The sequence below is a fragment of the Rhinolophus sinicus genome, chromosome 3, assembly GCF_057876585.1.
Source record: "Rhinolophus sinicus isolate RSI-liver-muscle chromosome 3, RSI-T2T, whole genome shotgun sequence".
Classification (NCBI taxonomy): Eukaryota; Metazoa; Chordata; class Mammalia; order Chiroptera; family Rhinolophidae; genus Rhinolophus; species Rhinolophus sinicus.
Genome location: NC_142503.1, coordinates 200,058,509 through 200,071,494, shown reverse-complemented (window position 1 = coordinate 200,071,494; position 12,986 = coordinate 200,058,509). Strand labels below are relative to the sequence as shown.

The 12,986-nt window shown below is 49.2% G+C and overlaps 1 protein-coding gene across 3 annotated transcripts in view; it reads left to right on the top strand.

Moving 5' to 3' along the window:
- CDC42BPB (CDC42 binding protein kinase beta) overlaps positions 1–12,986 on the top strand; it is a 101,178-nt gene that overhangs the window by 30,769 nt on the left and 57,423 nt on the right. For all 3 annotated transcript variants that reach the window (XR_002138676.3, XM_019747183.3, XM_019747182.3), the window contains exon 2: positions 10,827–10,918. Coding sequence is in view for 2 of the 3 variants with exons in the window: in XM_019747183.3 (XP_019602742.3) it covers positions 10,827–10,918 (92 nt within the window). In the remaining variant the exon portion in view is untranslated. The remainder of the gene's footprint in view (positions 1–10,826; positions 10,919–12,986) is intronic.

Genomic DNA, 12,986 nt, shown 5'->3' with positions numbered 1-12,986 from the left:
GTTTTACATTAATAATAAATTCTTAAACAGGCATCACTGAAGGAAAGTAGCCGTGCGTGTGAAAGGCGAAGGTCATTAGAAGGACCTGAGGGCCGCCCTCCCGTTCTTTCCGCAAGTCTCCGCTGCTGTCTGATGCTTGACTGGGGTCAGTGAATGCTGGGAAAGTCGGGGTCGGTGGCACCCAATGGAGACTGTCCATGGTGGTGTAGAGTTTGCAGGTAAAGTTTTCCTGCCTCCCCTAACCTGCCAGGTCCAGGAGCCTCTGCCGGGTGGCAGCCTCTGAAAGGCGTGCCGTGGGCTCCATGTTGCCCTCCTCAGGGCTGTGTGGGGCTCTTTGTTGGGCCCTTAGTTTACAGGGCTGACATCCCTGCGTAAGCTGCCTGGTAGGAATTGTGTGACAGGTGTACCTTCCTGGTGGGTTCTAGGATAATTTTGGTGACAGTTTGTTATTGTTAAATATGACATACAAGTAATATTGAAATAACTGATTAGAAAACAGAGCGGTACCCAGTAATAACACCCTTTAATGAGGACTTTCTACATACTGGACGCAGCGCTCCGTGCTTTGTGGGGATTATCTGATTCAGACTCCCTGTGACCTCCTGGGTGAGCATGGTTATTCCAGGTGGCAGGTGAGGAGACAGCCTTGGGGAGACCAGGTAGACCTGCCAGGCTTGTGCAGTGGACCAGTGGTGTATGGGTTGAACACCTGGCCCCACCAGGTGTATGCCTGACTGTGGGGATGTGCCTTCTACATAGTAATGGTGCGGAGATCTTGGGGAGCTCTAACCGCCCCCATTTGGTAACCAGGACTTGTTCTGTAACTCCGATTGCGCTTTTTCTTAAATGTAGGGTGTACATACGTGGGATGCTTCTAGTGACTCAGAAGAAATGGCCCGAACCTGGCCGTCTCGCCAGTGTGAGCCCCAAAGCGTAACGCCGTCTTCTGGTTAGACTTCATTGTGTGCTTGTGACTTGTACACGCGACGCCATTGGCTCTGACCTTCATACTGTTTCAGCATACGCTTTGATTTTTTTGACTTAAACATATTTGTGTTCACATTAGTAAGGGAGCTGGTGTTAGAAAAGAGGCATATGAAGGTCACTCACTTTGCACAGGCTCTTTTGCTTTGCTAGAGGAATCCCAAAGGACGGTGCCATCCAGGGTCCTCTGACTGGGGACCTGCTGCCCTCGGGCAGGAAAAGAGATACTTCTAGCTGGTACATAGCAGTGAGGCTGTAAGGTGTTAATTCTGTAGTGACAGAGCAAGATGGGCCAAATGAAAGCCAACTGAGAAAAGCAATCGATTGATTATAGAGAGGAAGCAAAGGTAAAGGAATGCATGGCTGATGCCAGAGTCGGCCGAAACTAGGTTGGAGCCAGCGTGGCCGGCCGGCGGGCGGGCGGGCCTTCCTGTGATGGCAGGCCGATGGAATGAGGTCTTTCCCGGTTTATTGTTGACAAAGTCCAGCCTCCCCACCCTGGCTTCTCAGATTTTCACTGACTCAGTCCAGACCTTGTCTTTCGAGTCAGAGTATTATTAAAGGGCTTCCCTTTCAGTCCTCTGGAAGTTTGAATTAACGCAGTGGAAATTTCATGTTTGTTCACTTTCTGTTGTGGTTCCTGATTATCGGCCTGTGTGGAAGAGCTCACATGTGGAGAACTTCATTTGGTAGTTAATAGGGCTTCTTGGAAGAGTCAGCTTTCTCAAGTAGTGATTCATAATGAGAAGGACTTGTGGCTGGCTCCCCGTGAAGGATATATCGTGTTCTGTCAGTCAACAGAAGATCTTCGTTATTACAACACATGAAACCCAGGGGGGAGGCCGCTTAGCTCAGTTGGTGAGAGCGCGGTGCTCTTAACACCAAGGTTGCCGGTTCAATCCCCACATGGGCCACCGTGAGCTGCGCCCTCCACAACTAGATTGAAACAACTACTTAACTTGGAGCTGATGGGTCCTGGAAAAACATGTTTAAAATAAATAAAAGTTAAAAAAACACACACAAGACACTTGAAACCCAGTTAGTGTAATTTAAGCATGTTTTTCAAAATCTTTATGATGGGTGTTCTTCCGTACATGTCCCAGCAGCCTGAACTGTGAGCGTGCATTTCAAGCCGTTTGGGAACTGTGAACCCACTCCAGGCTGGTGCTGGTAGAACAGTGGTTGCTTTCCCCGGCACAGTCGTCCTGAGCCCGCCTCTCGGCTCTTCCTGCTCTCCGGTGCCCACAGCGGTTATGCCGTGTGCTCTGTGGGCGTTGAATTCATGCCCCGTCCACTCTGCCGTTCTTCTGGGGCCACAGTCGCTGGTCCTTGGGGTGCTATTCTGGCCCCTTCTCCCCCTACAAGAGATCCGATATGTAGCACATGGGGGTGCTCCTGGCCTCCAACCTCCCTGTACTTGCCATCTGTGGGTGCCTCATGACTGCACCCTGCTGGTCATGGGGTTAGTGTCCTGTCGTCTTGTGACCGGACCAGGGCGTTGCCAGGGGAGGACTTCCTAGAAGTGGAGACCCACGCCATGGGGTGGAGCTGACTGTTCCCTCGTCTCCTCTGCATGTCACTTGGCATTTGGGGTGCCTGTTTCTTCATTATAAGTGTACTATTTGATCTGGATAATCTAAGACCATTTCTAGTTCCAAACGTCCGACCACAGAGTGGCTGAGGCTGAGACAGTGAGACGGAGTAACGGGGCTGAGCAGTGCAGCTGAGTCTAGAGGGAGGCCGATGGCTTTCGCTGCAAAGGGGCAGAGTGGGACTTCCCAGCTGCCTGCGGTGGCTGCTGCCCTGTGACACAGCCCTCTTTCCTCAGACTGTCCCTCTCCGGCCACGCCTTCCAGCCAGCTGATCTTATTTCCTCTCTTGATAAACAGACCAAAGCGGGGGCATCAGTTTCTCATTTCACAGTGATGTTCTGTCAGTCTCAGCCAGAGACCTTCCTCTGCCCCCAGTTCTTCCTGGCCCAGCTTTTCCTGTTTAAAGGGAGCACTGGACTCCAGCTTTTCCTCACGGTTGGGGCTCACGTTTGCCAGGGCTGGTGATTGCTTCATTGCCTTTGAGGGCGTCTGGAGAAGTTCTGTAGGGGACAGCCTGGTGTTGTGGATGAGGGGAGAGATGAGGAGGACGGGTCTCCTGAGCGTTTAGGACTAAAGCTTTATGCGGTTGTTTGGTGGAACGTATCCCAAGCTGTTGAAGATGTTCTTGCCTTAGGAGAAACGCACCAGCTCTCCCTGTGGAGAAGGTTGCCTCTCCTGGGACTGGTCGCTGGGGAGCCATGTTTTCTGCGTGCCCGTCTGTGCTGGGAGCAGTGTCCAGGTGGGGGTGGGCCCTGCCTTCCTGGGCCTTCTGTCCGGCGGGGAAGATGGCGCTGAGCAGGTGGAGCGGAGCGTGAGGCCCACTTCCTGGACGACTCGCTCGGGGTCCTGACCAGTCAGCCGGCTGGAGGCCGAGGGTCTGCCCCAGGCCCTGGGCTCTGCTTAGGAAGACGGGGGGTTGAGTGAGGACTGGACAGCTGAGAGCCCCCAGGTATGGCAGGAGTGAGGGGGCATGGGGTGAAGTGGGGTGAGGCAGGGGGTGTGGGCGGACACGCAGCAAGTCTGAGCATTTGGACTCTGTCCAAGCACCATGGAAAGCTAGAGCAGGGAATCTTAAGCAGGGAAGGGCTGCGGTTATATTGGCTTTGGGAGGATGGCGCTGGAGACCAGCTGCTGGAGCACAGGCCAGTGGACGGCTTGTGGTGGGGCCAGGAGCAGCTGGCTTCGTGACTGACTGAGGGGGTGCCTAGGTGGCGCCCCGATGCTGTGGCTGCCGCTGCAGGTAAAGGTGCGAGGGGTGCCTTATGCCGAGGGGGCACCAAGCCCTGCAGCCTCTGGAACTTGCAGCCTCCCAGGGGCAGCTGGGCAGCCTGGACCCGTCTGGCTGGCTGTCCTGACTCGGCACCTGTCTGTGTTTGTCGACGGGATGTGACGGAGAGGAAACGACTCTTCTAACGTTTATACTCGTACGTCTCACTTCCGAACTTCATCATCACCATGAGAATCAAGCATCGTTTCAGGCGTTACAGCCGTTGTCTTCGTCATGCCATCTGAAATGTCTGTCTTCCAGGAGAATCTTAGTGTAAATGGTATTTAAAATGAATCCCTCATGGTGTTTTGGTTGTCATGGTTTTGCTTTGCATCCTGAATGTTTTAAGAGTATGTGACAAGCAGTGTTAACACCCCAGTGGATAGAATGCATACAGTTTTGCCTGTACCATTTTGTGTTCTGGAGCACCCGGGGCTCTGGATTCAGTCGTTGAAGGGACATTGGCAGACTGAAAAATGGTTTAAAAACGCGCAGCTCTGCTTCCCCTCAGACAGCTCCACCCGCAGTTTCCTAGCACAGACCAGTTCCCCTCCCACCCTCCCCTCCATGGCAGCTGGTGGTTCTGGAGTGATTATTTTTGAAAATAGGAAACAGTAGTAGAATCCTGTTAAGAAAAATCAGTTTGGTTTCTTGACTGCCTTAGGCTGTGTGGCAGTAACTGAAGTATTTTGCTCTCGTTACTCCATCTCCTCTGTTCCCCACCCTAACCGCTCATCCCTGGGTCCTTCCCACTTGAGTAAACGGCACCCCAGGCTAAAAACCTACCTCATCCTTGAGTCTTTGCGTCCCCCCATGTCCCAGGCCATCCACTTCCAAAGCCTAACCTGGGTGGGCCCCTTCCTCGTCATCTGCAGGCCCCATCATGGTCATTTCCTAAGCCCCACAAGCCTCAGCGCTCTCTGCTTTTACACTTGCCTCTCTGCAGCCTGTTTCCCAAATAGCAACAGATTATCTTTTTAAAATGTTTAAGTTTGAAACAGTGACAAACTTACAGAAAAGTTGCAAATGATACAGAGAACTCTCCTCCCAACAATTGGAGCTTGAGTGTAAGGTGCTTATATCATACCCACCACCCGTGAGCACCTCAGTGTGTGTTTCCTATAAAGGGGATTCTGTGTAAGTGCCCGAATCAGGACTTCAACACTGGCGTATTTGCTGCCTTCTAACCTCCAGGCTCCACTGAATGTTACCTGGATTCTGACAACCTCCTTTGTACGTGCACGCTGTCGTCCTGTCTTTTTAGTTCCTGTCTGTGTGAACAGTTCAGTTCCTTAGCCTTTCCTTGACTTTTATGACCTTGAAACTTGAACATTGCAAGCCATCTTGTAGAATGTTCCTTCAATTTAGGTTTACTTCCTGTTTCCTCATGATTAAACTCAGGTTATGTAACTTTGGCAGGAAAATCACAGAAGTGACACTGTGTTTTTCTCCTTGAGTCCTATCAGGTGAGGCACAATGCCAGTCACATGATCCCTTGATTAAGGTCTGCCAGACTTCACTGTGAAGTCACTTGTTTCCCTATATGATCTGTAATATTCTGTTTGGATGTACTTCGAAACTACATAACTATCCCATTTCTCATCAGATTTTAGTTTATGAACTTATTAATTAATATCACTGTGGACTCCTGGTTTCTGGTCTTACTTAATGGGCATAGTCTGTGACTGTCAGTACTTATTTTGATTTACCATCATCTTTGAGCACTTTCTCACTTTCTGGCACAAGATGTTCCAGCCTCACCTTGTACTTTCCTGAGCCAGCCTGGAACTGATAGAGGAATCCGGGTTCCTTTGCTGGAGAATGGTATTTGGAAACCAAGATCTGACACTAGACACATTTGTTGTTGTTGGGGTGTGGCTGCCTCCAGGCCGCTCAGGAGAGGGAGCTAGGACTGTGGGTGAGGACACACCCATTTATGTCTGTTCTTTTCCACGATAGCCACATGTATTGGACGCCACAAGTTCACACTGAAGCCTCCAGTTCTAGTCCCATGCGGCGGTAGGGTTTGTTCTCCCTGATTCGTGACTCCCTTCTCAGACAGGGAGGAACCTGGCCCCGGTGTTCTGAGTCTGTTTACTTACTTGGCTGATGTCCCGTATGTACCAGACCTCCCATCCCCCCCTCTCCCGGTTCCTAGCATCACCCCAGGTGGAGTCTGAACCCTGCTCCCTGTTGAGCCTGGCCTAAAAGGGGGCGTTGAAGGGACACTGGAGGGGCCTGGATGAGGGACAAGGGACTTGGGACTCCCTGCCTGCTTCCTCTTCCTTTGAGGGACACCCTAGCAACCCTTTTTCCTCCTGGCAGGGAAGTGCCTTCCTGCAGGCTTTTCCTACACTTGCAGAGACCCCAGCGTCAGCTGGCTCGCGCTCCCTCTCAGCTCCCTGGGTCCCAGCCCGTGCGGCCCAGCTTGGAGCTTAGAAACCCCAGTACCAGCAGCAGCACCCCACCTCAGAGATCTGAGTTTCAGCTGCACAGAGCCCTTGGCTTGGGTTTCAGAAATTCCAACCCCTTCCTTTGGCTCATCTGATTCTGTGACTTCTTGCATCTGCCATCTCCATGATAATGTAGTGTTTTTTTAGTTACGCAGTTCTTCATGTTAAATTTTCTTTGCTCAAATAACTGATATAGTTTCTGTCTTTTGACTCGACGCTGTCCAGATGGCAGGGTCACTTTGTTCTTGTGTTGGCATTGATTGCCACCCTATTTGAAATGTCACTTTCTCCTTTTCACCTGTTTAAGTCCTGTCCATCTTTCTTGGTCCTCTCCTGTCAGAGTGATTTCATGGTCTCTCAGCACCTGGGTGGCCAGCAGGTGGTCCACCGCTGTGACTGGATTTTCTGTTCTGGTTTAGCTAATGCAGTCTGAATAATTCTTATACATCAGCACGATGTTTTTACTGTGTCCTTAGAACTGTTTGAAAATACTTAGCAGTTTTTAGAAAAAGTAATCTTTTCCTTAGACTCTTCTTCCTTCTGGATCCTTTTTAGTGCCTTCTATGTTTAGAAAATCAGCTTTCATTCACATAGTTAATTTTCTATTGCTCTTCCCGTAGTTTCCTTATCTTTACAAGCTTTCCTTTAGGGTTTGTTTCCATAGTCCTTCCCCTGGTTATCAGACTGGCCCTGATAGATCCATGTCTGTTCCTGTCAGGGAAATGTGCAGAAGTGTGTAAAATGCATAAGCAGCAGACGTGTCTGTCAGGAGAGCAGGAGGGAGATCACAGAGCTTCAGGATGACTGATGTGGAAAGAACAGAGGCGATGAGAGAAAGGCATTTAGGTCGCAGCCTTGGCACAAGGTACTTCCACTCATATCTGCCTCAGTTGTCACTGTTAATGGGTGCCTGAGGTGGGTTGGAGAGACACCTTTTGCCCATCTTATGGATGAAGAAATTTAGTCACAGAGGAGCAAGTGACTTTTCTAAGATGGCAGGACCACTGTCCCGAATGGAAGCCAGGGCTTTTCCCTGGGCCTTCTGCCAGTTTGGGGAGGGATCAACAGAATTTAGGTAGCACATCATCAGACCACTGACATGCATACAGATTACAGCTAGAAATTAAATAAACACACCATGCGCCAAAGTACTCTGAACAGCAGAAGAGTAATGGGCTGTTTTTAACAGCCGGTAGCAAAAAATAGGGTTGAATGTCAGACCTTTAATGAGTTAATGACTTCCTAAGCCTTGATAATAAAATGACAAAAGAAATGAATTAATTCAGTATTATTAAAAATACTTTTATTCAAAGTCACTGTTTGTATAAAATAAATAGGAGCCTAATTAAGATGAGAAGGCACAGAATGAAGGAATGGTGTGTGCAGCCCTTCTGCCTGAGGCTCAGCAGAAGCACTTACACAATTGGTTAAGAAGGACGAAGGATGAGCACGTGGCAGGAGGGACAGGTAAGGCACGAGGGTGCGCACCTGGACACCCCTCACTGGGCATCAAAGAACTATTTCAAAGGAGGTGAGATGTCAGTGCACGGCCATGGGGAGCCAGTCGTCTCACTTAGGGCACGGGGTTTGCAAGGCAGTTTAGGAGCCATAAAAAGTGTTAGTGCCCTTTGAGAGTCCTGGAATTTCATCCTAAAAATTACTTTAAAATAGTAGAAAAGCTGTGTGCCTGCAAATGTTTGTTCCAAATTTATTCACCATAAGAAAATAATAATTTAAAAAATTTAAAAAAAAAATTAAATGTGTAGCCTATGTATTCCAGTAGATAGATACATGATTTCCAGTTGTTGTCCAATTTAGTGAAATATTATGCATCTGTTAAAATGATAATGGAGGGGTATAGAACCATGACATATAAGAAGTAAAATAAAAGTAGAAGACGAAAAACCATGTAAACATTGCATGTGCCTATGAGCAAGTTGGAATGGGAACGTGGGCAAGTTAACATGGCTCATGGTACAATTACAGGAAGTTTTCTTTGATTTCGTGAATATCGCTGTGTGGTTTGCACATTTAAAACTGACTCTCAAGGTTTGTGAGTCTTTGGGGCTTTGTAGACCCATTCAGAATGTTGTCTTGAACCCCTGCTGGAATGAGTGTTTCTACAGTGATAGCGCATTGAAAGCTGGTTGGCATTATTTCCTTTCCAAATGCTCTCTCTCGTGGTAAAACAGAACAAATTAAATTATTGGGATTGTATTTTCTGCACGATAAAATGAAAGTTACCACTGGTTCCTCCCAAAATACCAAGAGAGGCTTTGTCTTCGATAGCCGTTTAGAACACGTATTTCCATTAGGAATTTGGGGAATGGTTATTTTTGGTGATATTTGAAGGAACTAAAGATGATCCAGAGATGACCTTTAAGTTCTAGCTCAAGGGTTTTCTTTGCCCTGGCCTTAAAAAAAACATTCCAACGCTGTGTGTTCTGTCTCCTCATCTCTGGGCTGCTGGGCATTTGTAATGATGGTGGTAGAAATTCGCTGTCAGTCGGCAGTAAGGACCATCTGTGCTTTGGCTGTTGTTACCATGTTCATTGAACCACGGGGATCAAACCTTAGTGGTATTAGGCAACTATTTAAGGAGAAAAGGTATAGAATTAGATTAATACTGTGGAGCTCAATCAGAAGCCCAGAAAGTGTCAGACGGAGAGTGGGAGGAGATCATTATAGACACACATGTAGATGGAAGAAACACCACAGGAAGCGCTGGGTACACTTTGCCCAGTTTCCCCAATGGGGACATGTTGCAAAACTAGTAGTGGAGGATTTGCAAAAGAGCTTTGTAGAACAAATACGAGTCAGCGAGAAACATGGGTTTAGGCCCAAGGGTGAAAAGAACAGCTTTAAGAGCTGGAACTAAATGGAGGGCAGTCTGAAGTGCGTGGCTTCTGGGCCTGGTTCTGCCATGTGCTCCGTGTTCTGGAAAGAAGCTACACAAACTCTCTGGAGAGTTTCCTGGGGTTACTGTAACAAATTAGCATAAACTAGGGGCTTAAAACAACAGGTTTTTTTCTCTCTCCCAGTCCTGGAAGCCACAAGTTCAAAGTCAAGGTGTCAGCAGGGCTGCTCCCTCTGAAGGCTCTGGGGAAGAAGCCTTCTGCCTCTTCCAGCCTTTGGTGGTACCAGTGTCGGGGCACAAAAAGTAACTTTCCTCCCACCTTCTGTGTTCTTCTAGCTGGGCTGATAATCAGGTTACCATGAGACAGGTTAACAGGAGAGAATGTGCAAAACTTACTACAGAGGTACATGCGGGTGCCATAGGAATAGGAGACCCGACGATGCAGCGGTTGGTTGAAGGTTATTTGCCTTTGTGGACTAAGGAGAGGAAGCCAGGGCTCTGGGCTTCCAAAGGGAAAGCAGGTGGTGTACAGTAGTGAGGAAGAGCAAACACAAGGTGGACAAATTCTTGTTGGGTCACCTGGAAACAGATGCAAAGTGATGCTCTCTTCCTCTCAGCAGGTTTTTCCATCTGAATTGCTTTAGGCAGGAGAGGAGGGAGGGTCCAAGGTTCTTTCTCATTCTTGTTTCTGAATAACCAGCTTGAAATCAGTATCGCAAAGGCATGCTTTGGGGTGGCTAAACTTGGGCCCCTGTCAGTAGCAGTCCTTGGCTTGTAGCTGAACCACTCCGGTTTGGGCCTCCATCTCCACGTGACTTCCCCGCTGTCCCTGCCCAAATTCTCTCTCTTCATCGGGACCCCAGTCATGTTAGATTTAGGGCTCGTCCCATTCCTGTTTGTGTCCTCATCTTGTTTACATCTACAAAGACCCCACCTCCAAATAAGGTCATACTCACATCTTCCAGGTAGACGTGATTTTGGGGGGACTATTCAGTACACTCTCCACAAAAACCTGGCTCAGTTTTCTCCTCCCTAAAATGTGGAGCATAAGGAATTAGTCTCCAAGAGTAATGCGCGGGACACGTGAGTGCAGTGCCATGTGCTTCTCCCAGTCGCCGACTGGTGTGACCGAAGGGTGTGACCTAAGGATGTGACCTAAGGATGTGACTGAAGGATGTGACTGAAGGATGGTTCTGCTGTTCAGGGCGCTGCCTGTGCTTCCAGGACCATCCGTGTCTTGGCTACTGTGTCATGTCCCTCACCTGCCCTGTGGCTCCGGCTGAGCTGACAGGTGAGCTCCGCGCTCACTCACCTGGCGAGCTGGCGCCTGTGCGCGTTACCTCAGTACAGCTGCTGCAGAACAGACCAGGAGATGCTGTCCGTGGCTGAGGTCGCAGCCGATAGGTAGATCTTCGCTCTCGTAATTCCTTCCAGGGATCTCTGTGCGGACGGTGTTTGTTAGAACAGGTTGGCATGTCGGTGCTAATGGTAAACATCCACATTGATTTAGCATAAATACTGACTTTCTAAAACTTTCTAGATATTAAATATTTTAAAAAGTACACATTTTTTCCCCTAAAAAAAGTATAACTTAGTGGAATACCCCAATTAAGTTTTTACATAATATCAGTGTATTGGAGTAAGTTGTTAATTTTGCTTTTTTAAATTTATAGCTAAACCTTTTACACAACTGGTGAAGGAAATGCAGCTTCATCGAGAAGACTTCGAAATAATTAAAGTAATCGGAAGAGGGGCTTTTGGTGAGGTAAGACACGTTTCCATTTGTTAATTTTGTTAAGTTTGTCCAAACCTCAACAGCTCACACCTAGTATTTCTGTGGTCCTTACATGGGTTTGGGGATGAAGTAATTATTAGTATCATTGGAGAGTTCTTGAACAAAATCCAAAAGGTAGAATTGAGAAGAGAAAAATAAAAATGAAAGATTGTGTGACTGGTGAATTACCCAGAATATCATGTGGACCAAAATAGTTTCGTACAGACAAGTGTATTTTTTAAAAACCCGTTTGTTAATTGGAAATTTTCTTTAAAATGCAAGAAGGGTAAAATAATGGTCGTCCTCATTGTTTGTGGTGGCTGCTGCCATCAGTCCCCTGCTGGTTATGTGTCTGGTCGCCTTGTGTTAGGGTAGAGCAGCAGACCCAGCAGGTCCCCGTGAAGGGCCGGGTGCTGCCTGCAGCCCTCCTGCCTCGGCTGCAGCCTCTGTGATGGCGCGCTGCCCCCGGCCTGTGTGTCCGGCAGCCTCCCTGGCCGAGGCGAGGGCCGGCGGTCTGACGTGCGGGTTCCCTCAGCAGACGGACCAGCTGGCTTTGCAGTCGGTCACCTTGAGAGCTTTGCCTCTTAAACTTTGAACATGTTAACTCCTCTGCCCAGGCTTACCTTCAGTTCGCCGAGGCCGGGACCTGTGCATCTTGGTCACTGAGGAAAAACCCAATGAGAACACACTGTCACAGCACAGCGCATTGTGCCCTGCCTGACTGCGAGCCTACTGGGCATGACTAGAAAGTGCCACAGAACGGGAGGTGGCACTTGCTGTGCGGGGCACATGCTTTATGTGCCACAGGCGGGACAGGAAGCAGACAGTATTCACGCGGTAGCTTCTTGGCTCTCAAGTGTCTCGTGTGATGACTGAGTGGAAACAAGACTTATGATGTGTCTCAGAAAGCGCCTCACTATTCTTGGGATTCCTCTGCTACAGGCACTGATGGCACCCCTGCTTTATCTGCAGGTGTCAGCAGGACACATAAATACTCCTCCAGACACTGTAGGGACTTGCCGGAGAAAGCTCTGGCCTGCCCAGGGCGCGGGGACGCGGTTTGCTGTGCCCTCACTTCTTCCCTGGAAATTGCCGCCCTCGCCCGAGTCCTCTGACAGGCCCGCGTCTCTCCTCCTGCCTTGCTCCGCCAGCCCTGTCTCTTGCCCCCCGTCCCTGAGTCTCACCGATGGCCAACGGGGGAGGGCTTATGGGTGGCTGCCTTGTCCCCTGGGTTGGCAGCCCCTCCCAGGCCCTGCGATGCTGAGCAAGCTCCAGGTTTACCTCAGAACTACCCTGGATCCGGGGCTCCTCAGCCAAATTCAGCTTACTGTGGGCTGGGATGGCACAGGGAGGTGTTTTGGTTTGGGACTTTTAATATTAGGGTATAATTACACATAAAATGCATAGATCTAAGTGTACATTTTGAGTTACGGCAGATGTCTACACCTGGGTAACCAGCACCCCAATTGATACAGAGCATTTCTGTCCCCTGGAAAGTTCCCTCCTGCTCCTTTCCAGACCCCCATCCCTCCCCATAAGCCCCACCCGTCTGCCTCTCCTGATTGCCACCAACAGGGAACTTAATTTAAAGGAACCACAGGAAACAATTGAGTTCTGCATAGAAATAAGAACTCTGAGCTACAGGTAGTTTCTGTAAGGTGCGGTTTTTGGTGGTGTTTAGTGAGAAGGAAGAGAAAGCCTGTTGCAGTTAAACCCAGTTCATCCAGTATACACTTTACTGACTGTCCTCCGTGTGCCGAGCAGTGTGAGCAAGGCCGTGGCCCATCCAGGCTCTGCAGTGACAGTGTCCACCTTCGAGTGTTCCAGAGGGGCAGCGAGGGGCGCCAGGGCCAGAGAGGGACCCCTTTAGGAGGAAAAATGAAAGAGCCAGAGAGAGCATTGTGCCAAAATCGCTTAGTTATTTTTAACACCCTTCTTTGCCAGAGAGCTTAGTGCAAAACTCGGTTTTCTGCGTTTTGAAGAAGGTAACACTGATCACCTGCACGTTCCTCCCAACTCAAGGGAAACTGGCCCTTGCCAGGCCTGTGCAGGACCTGGG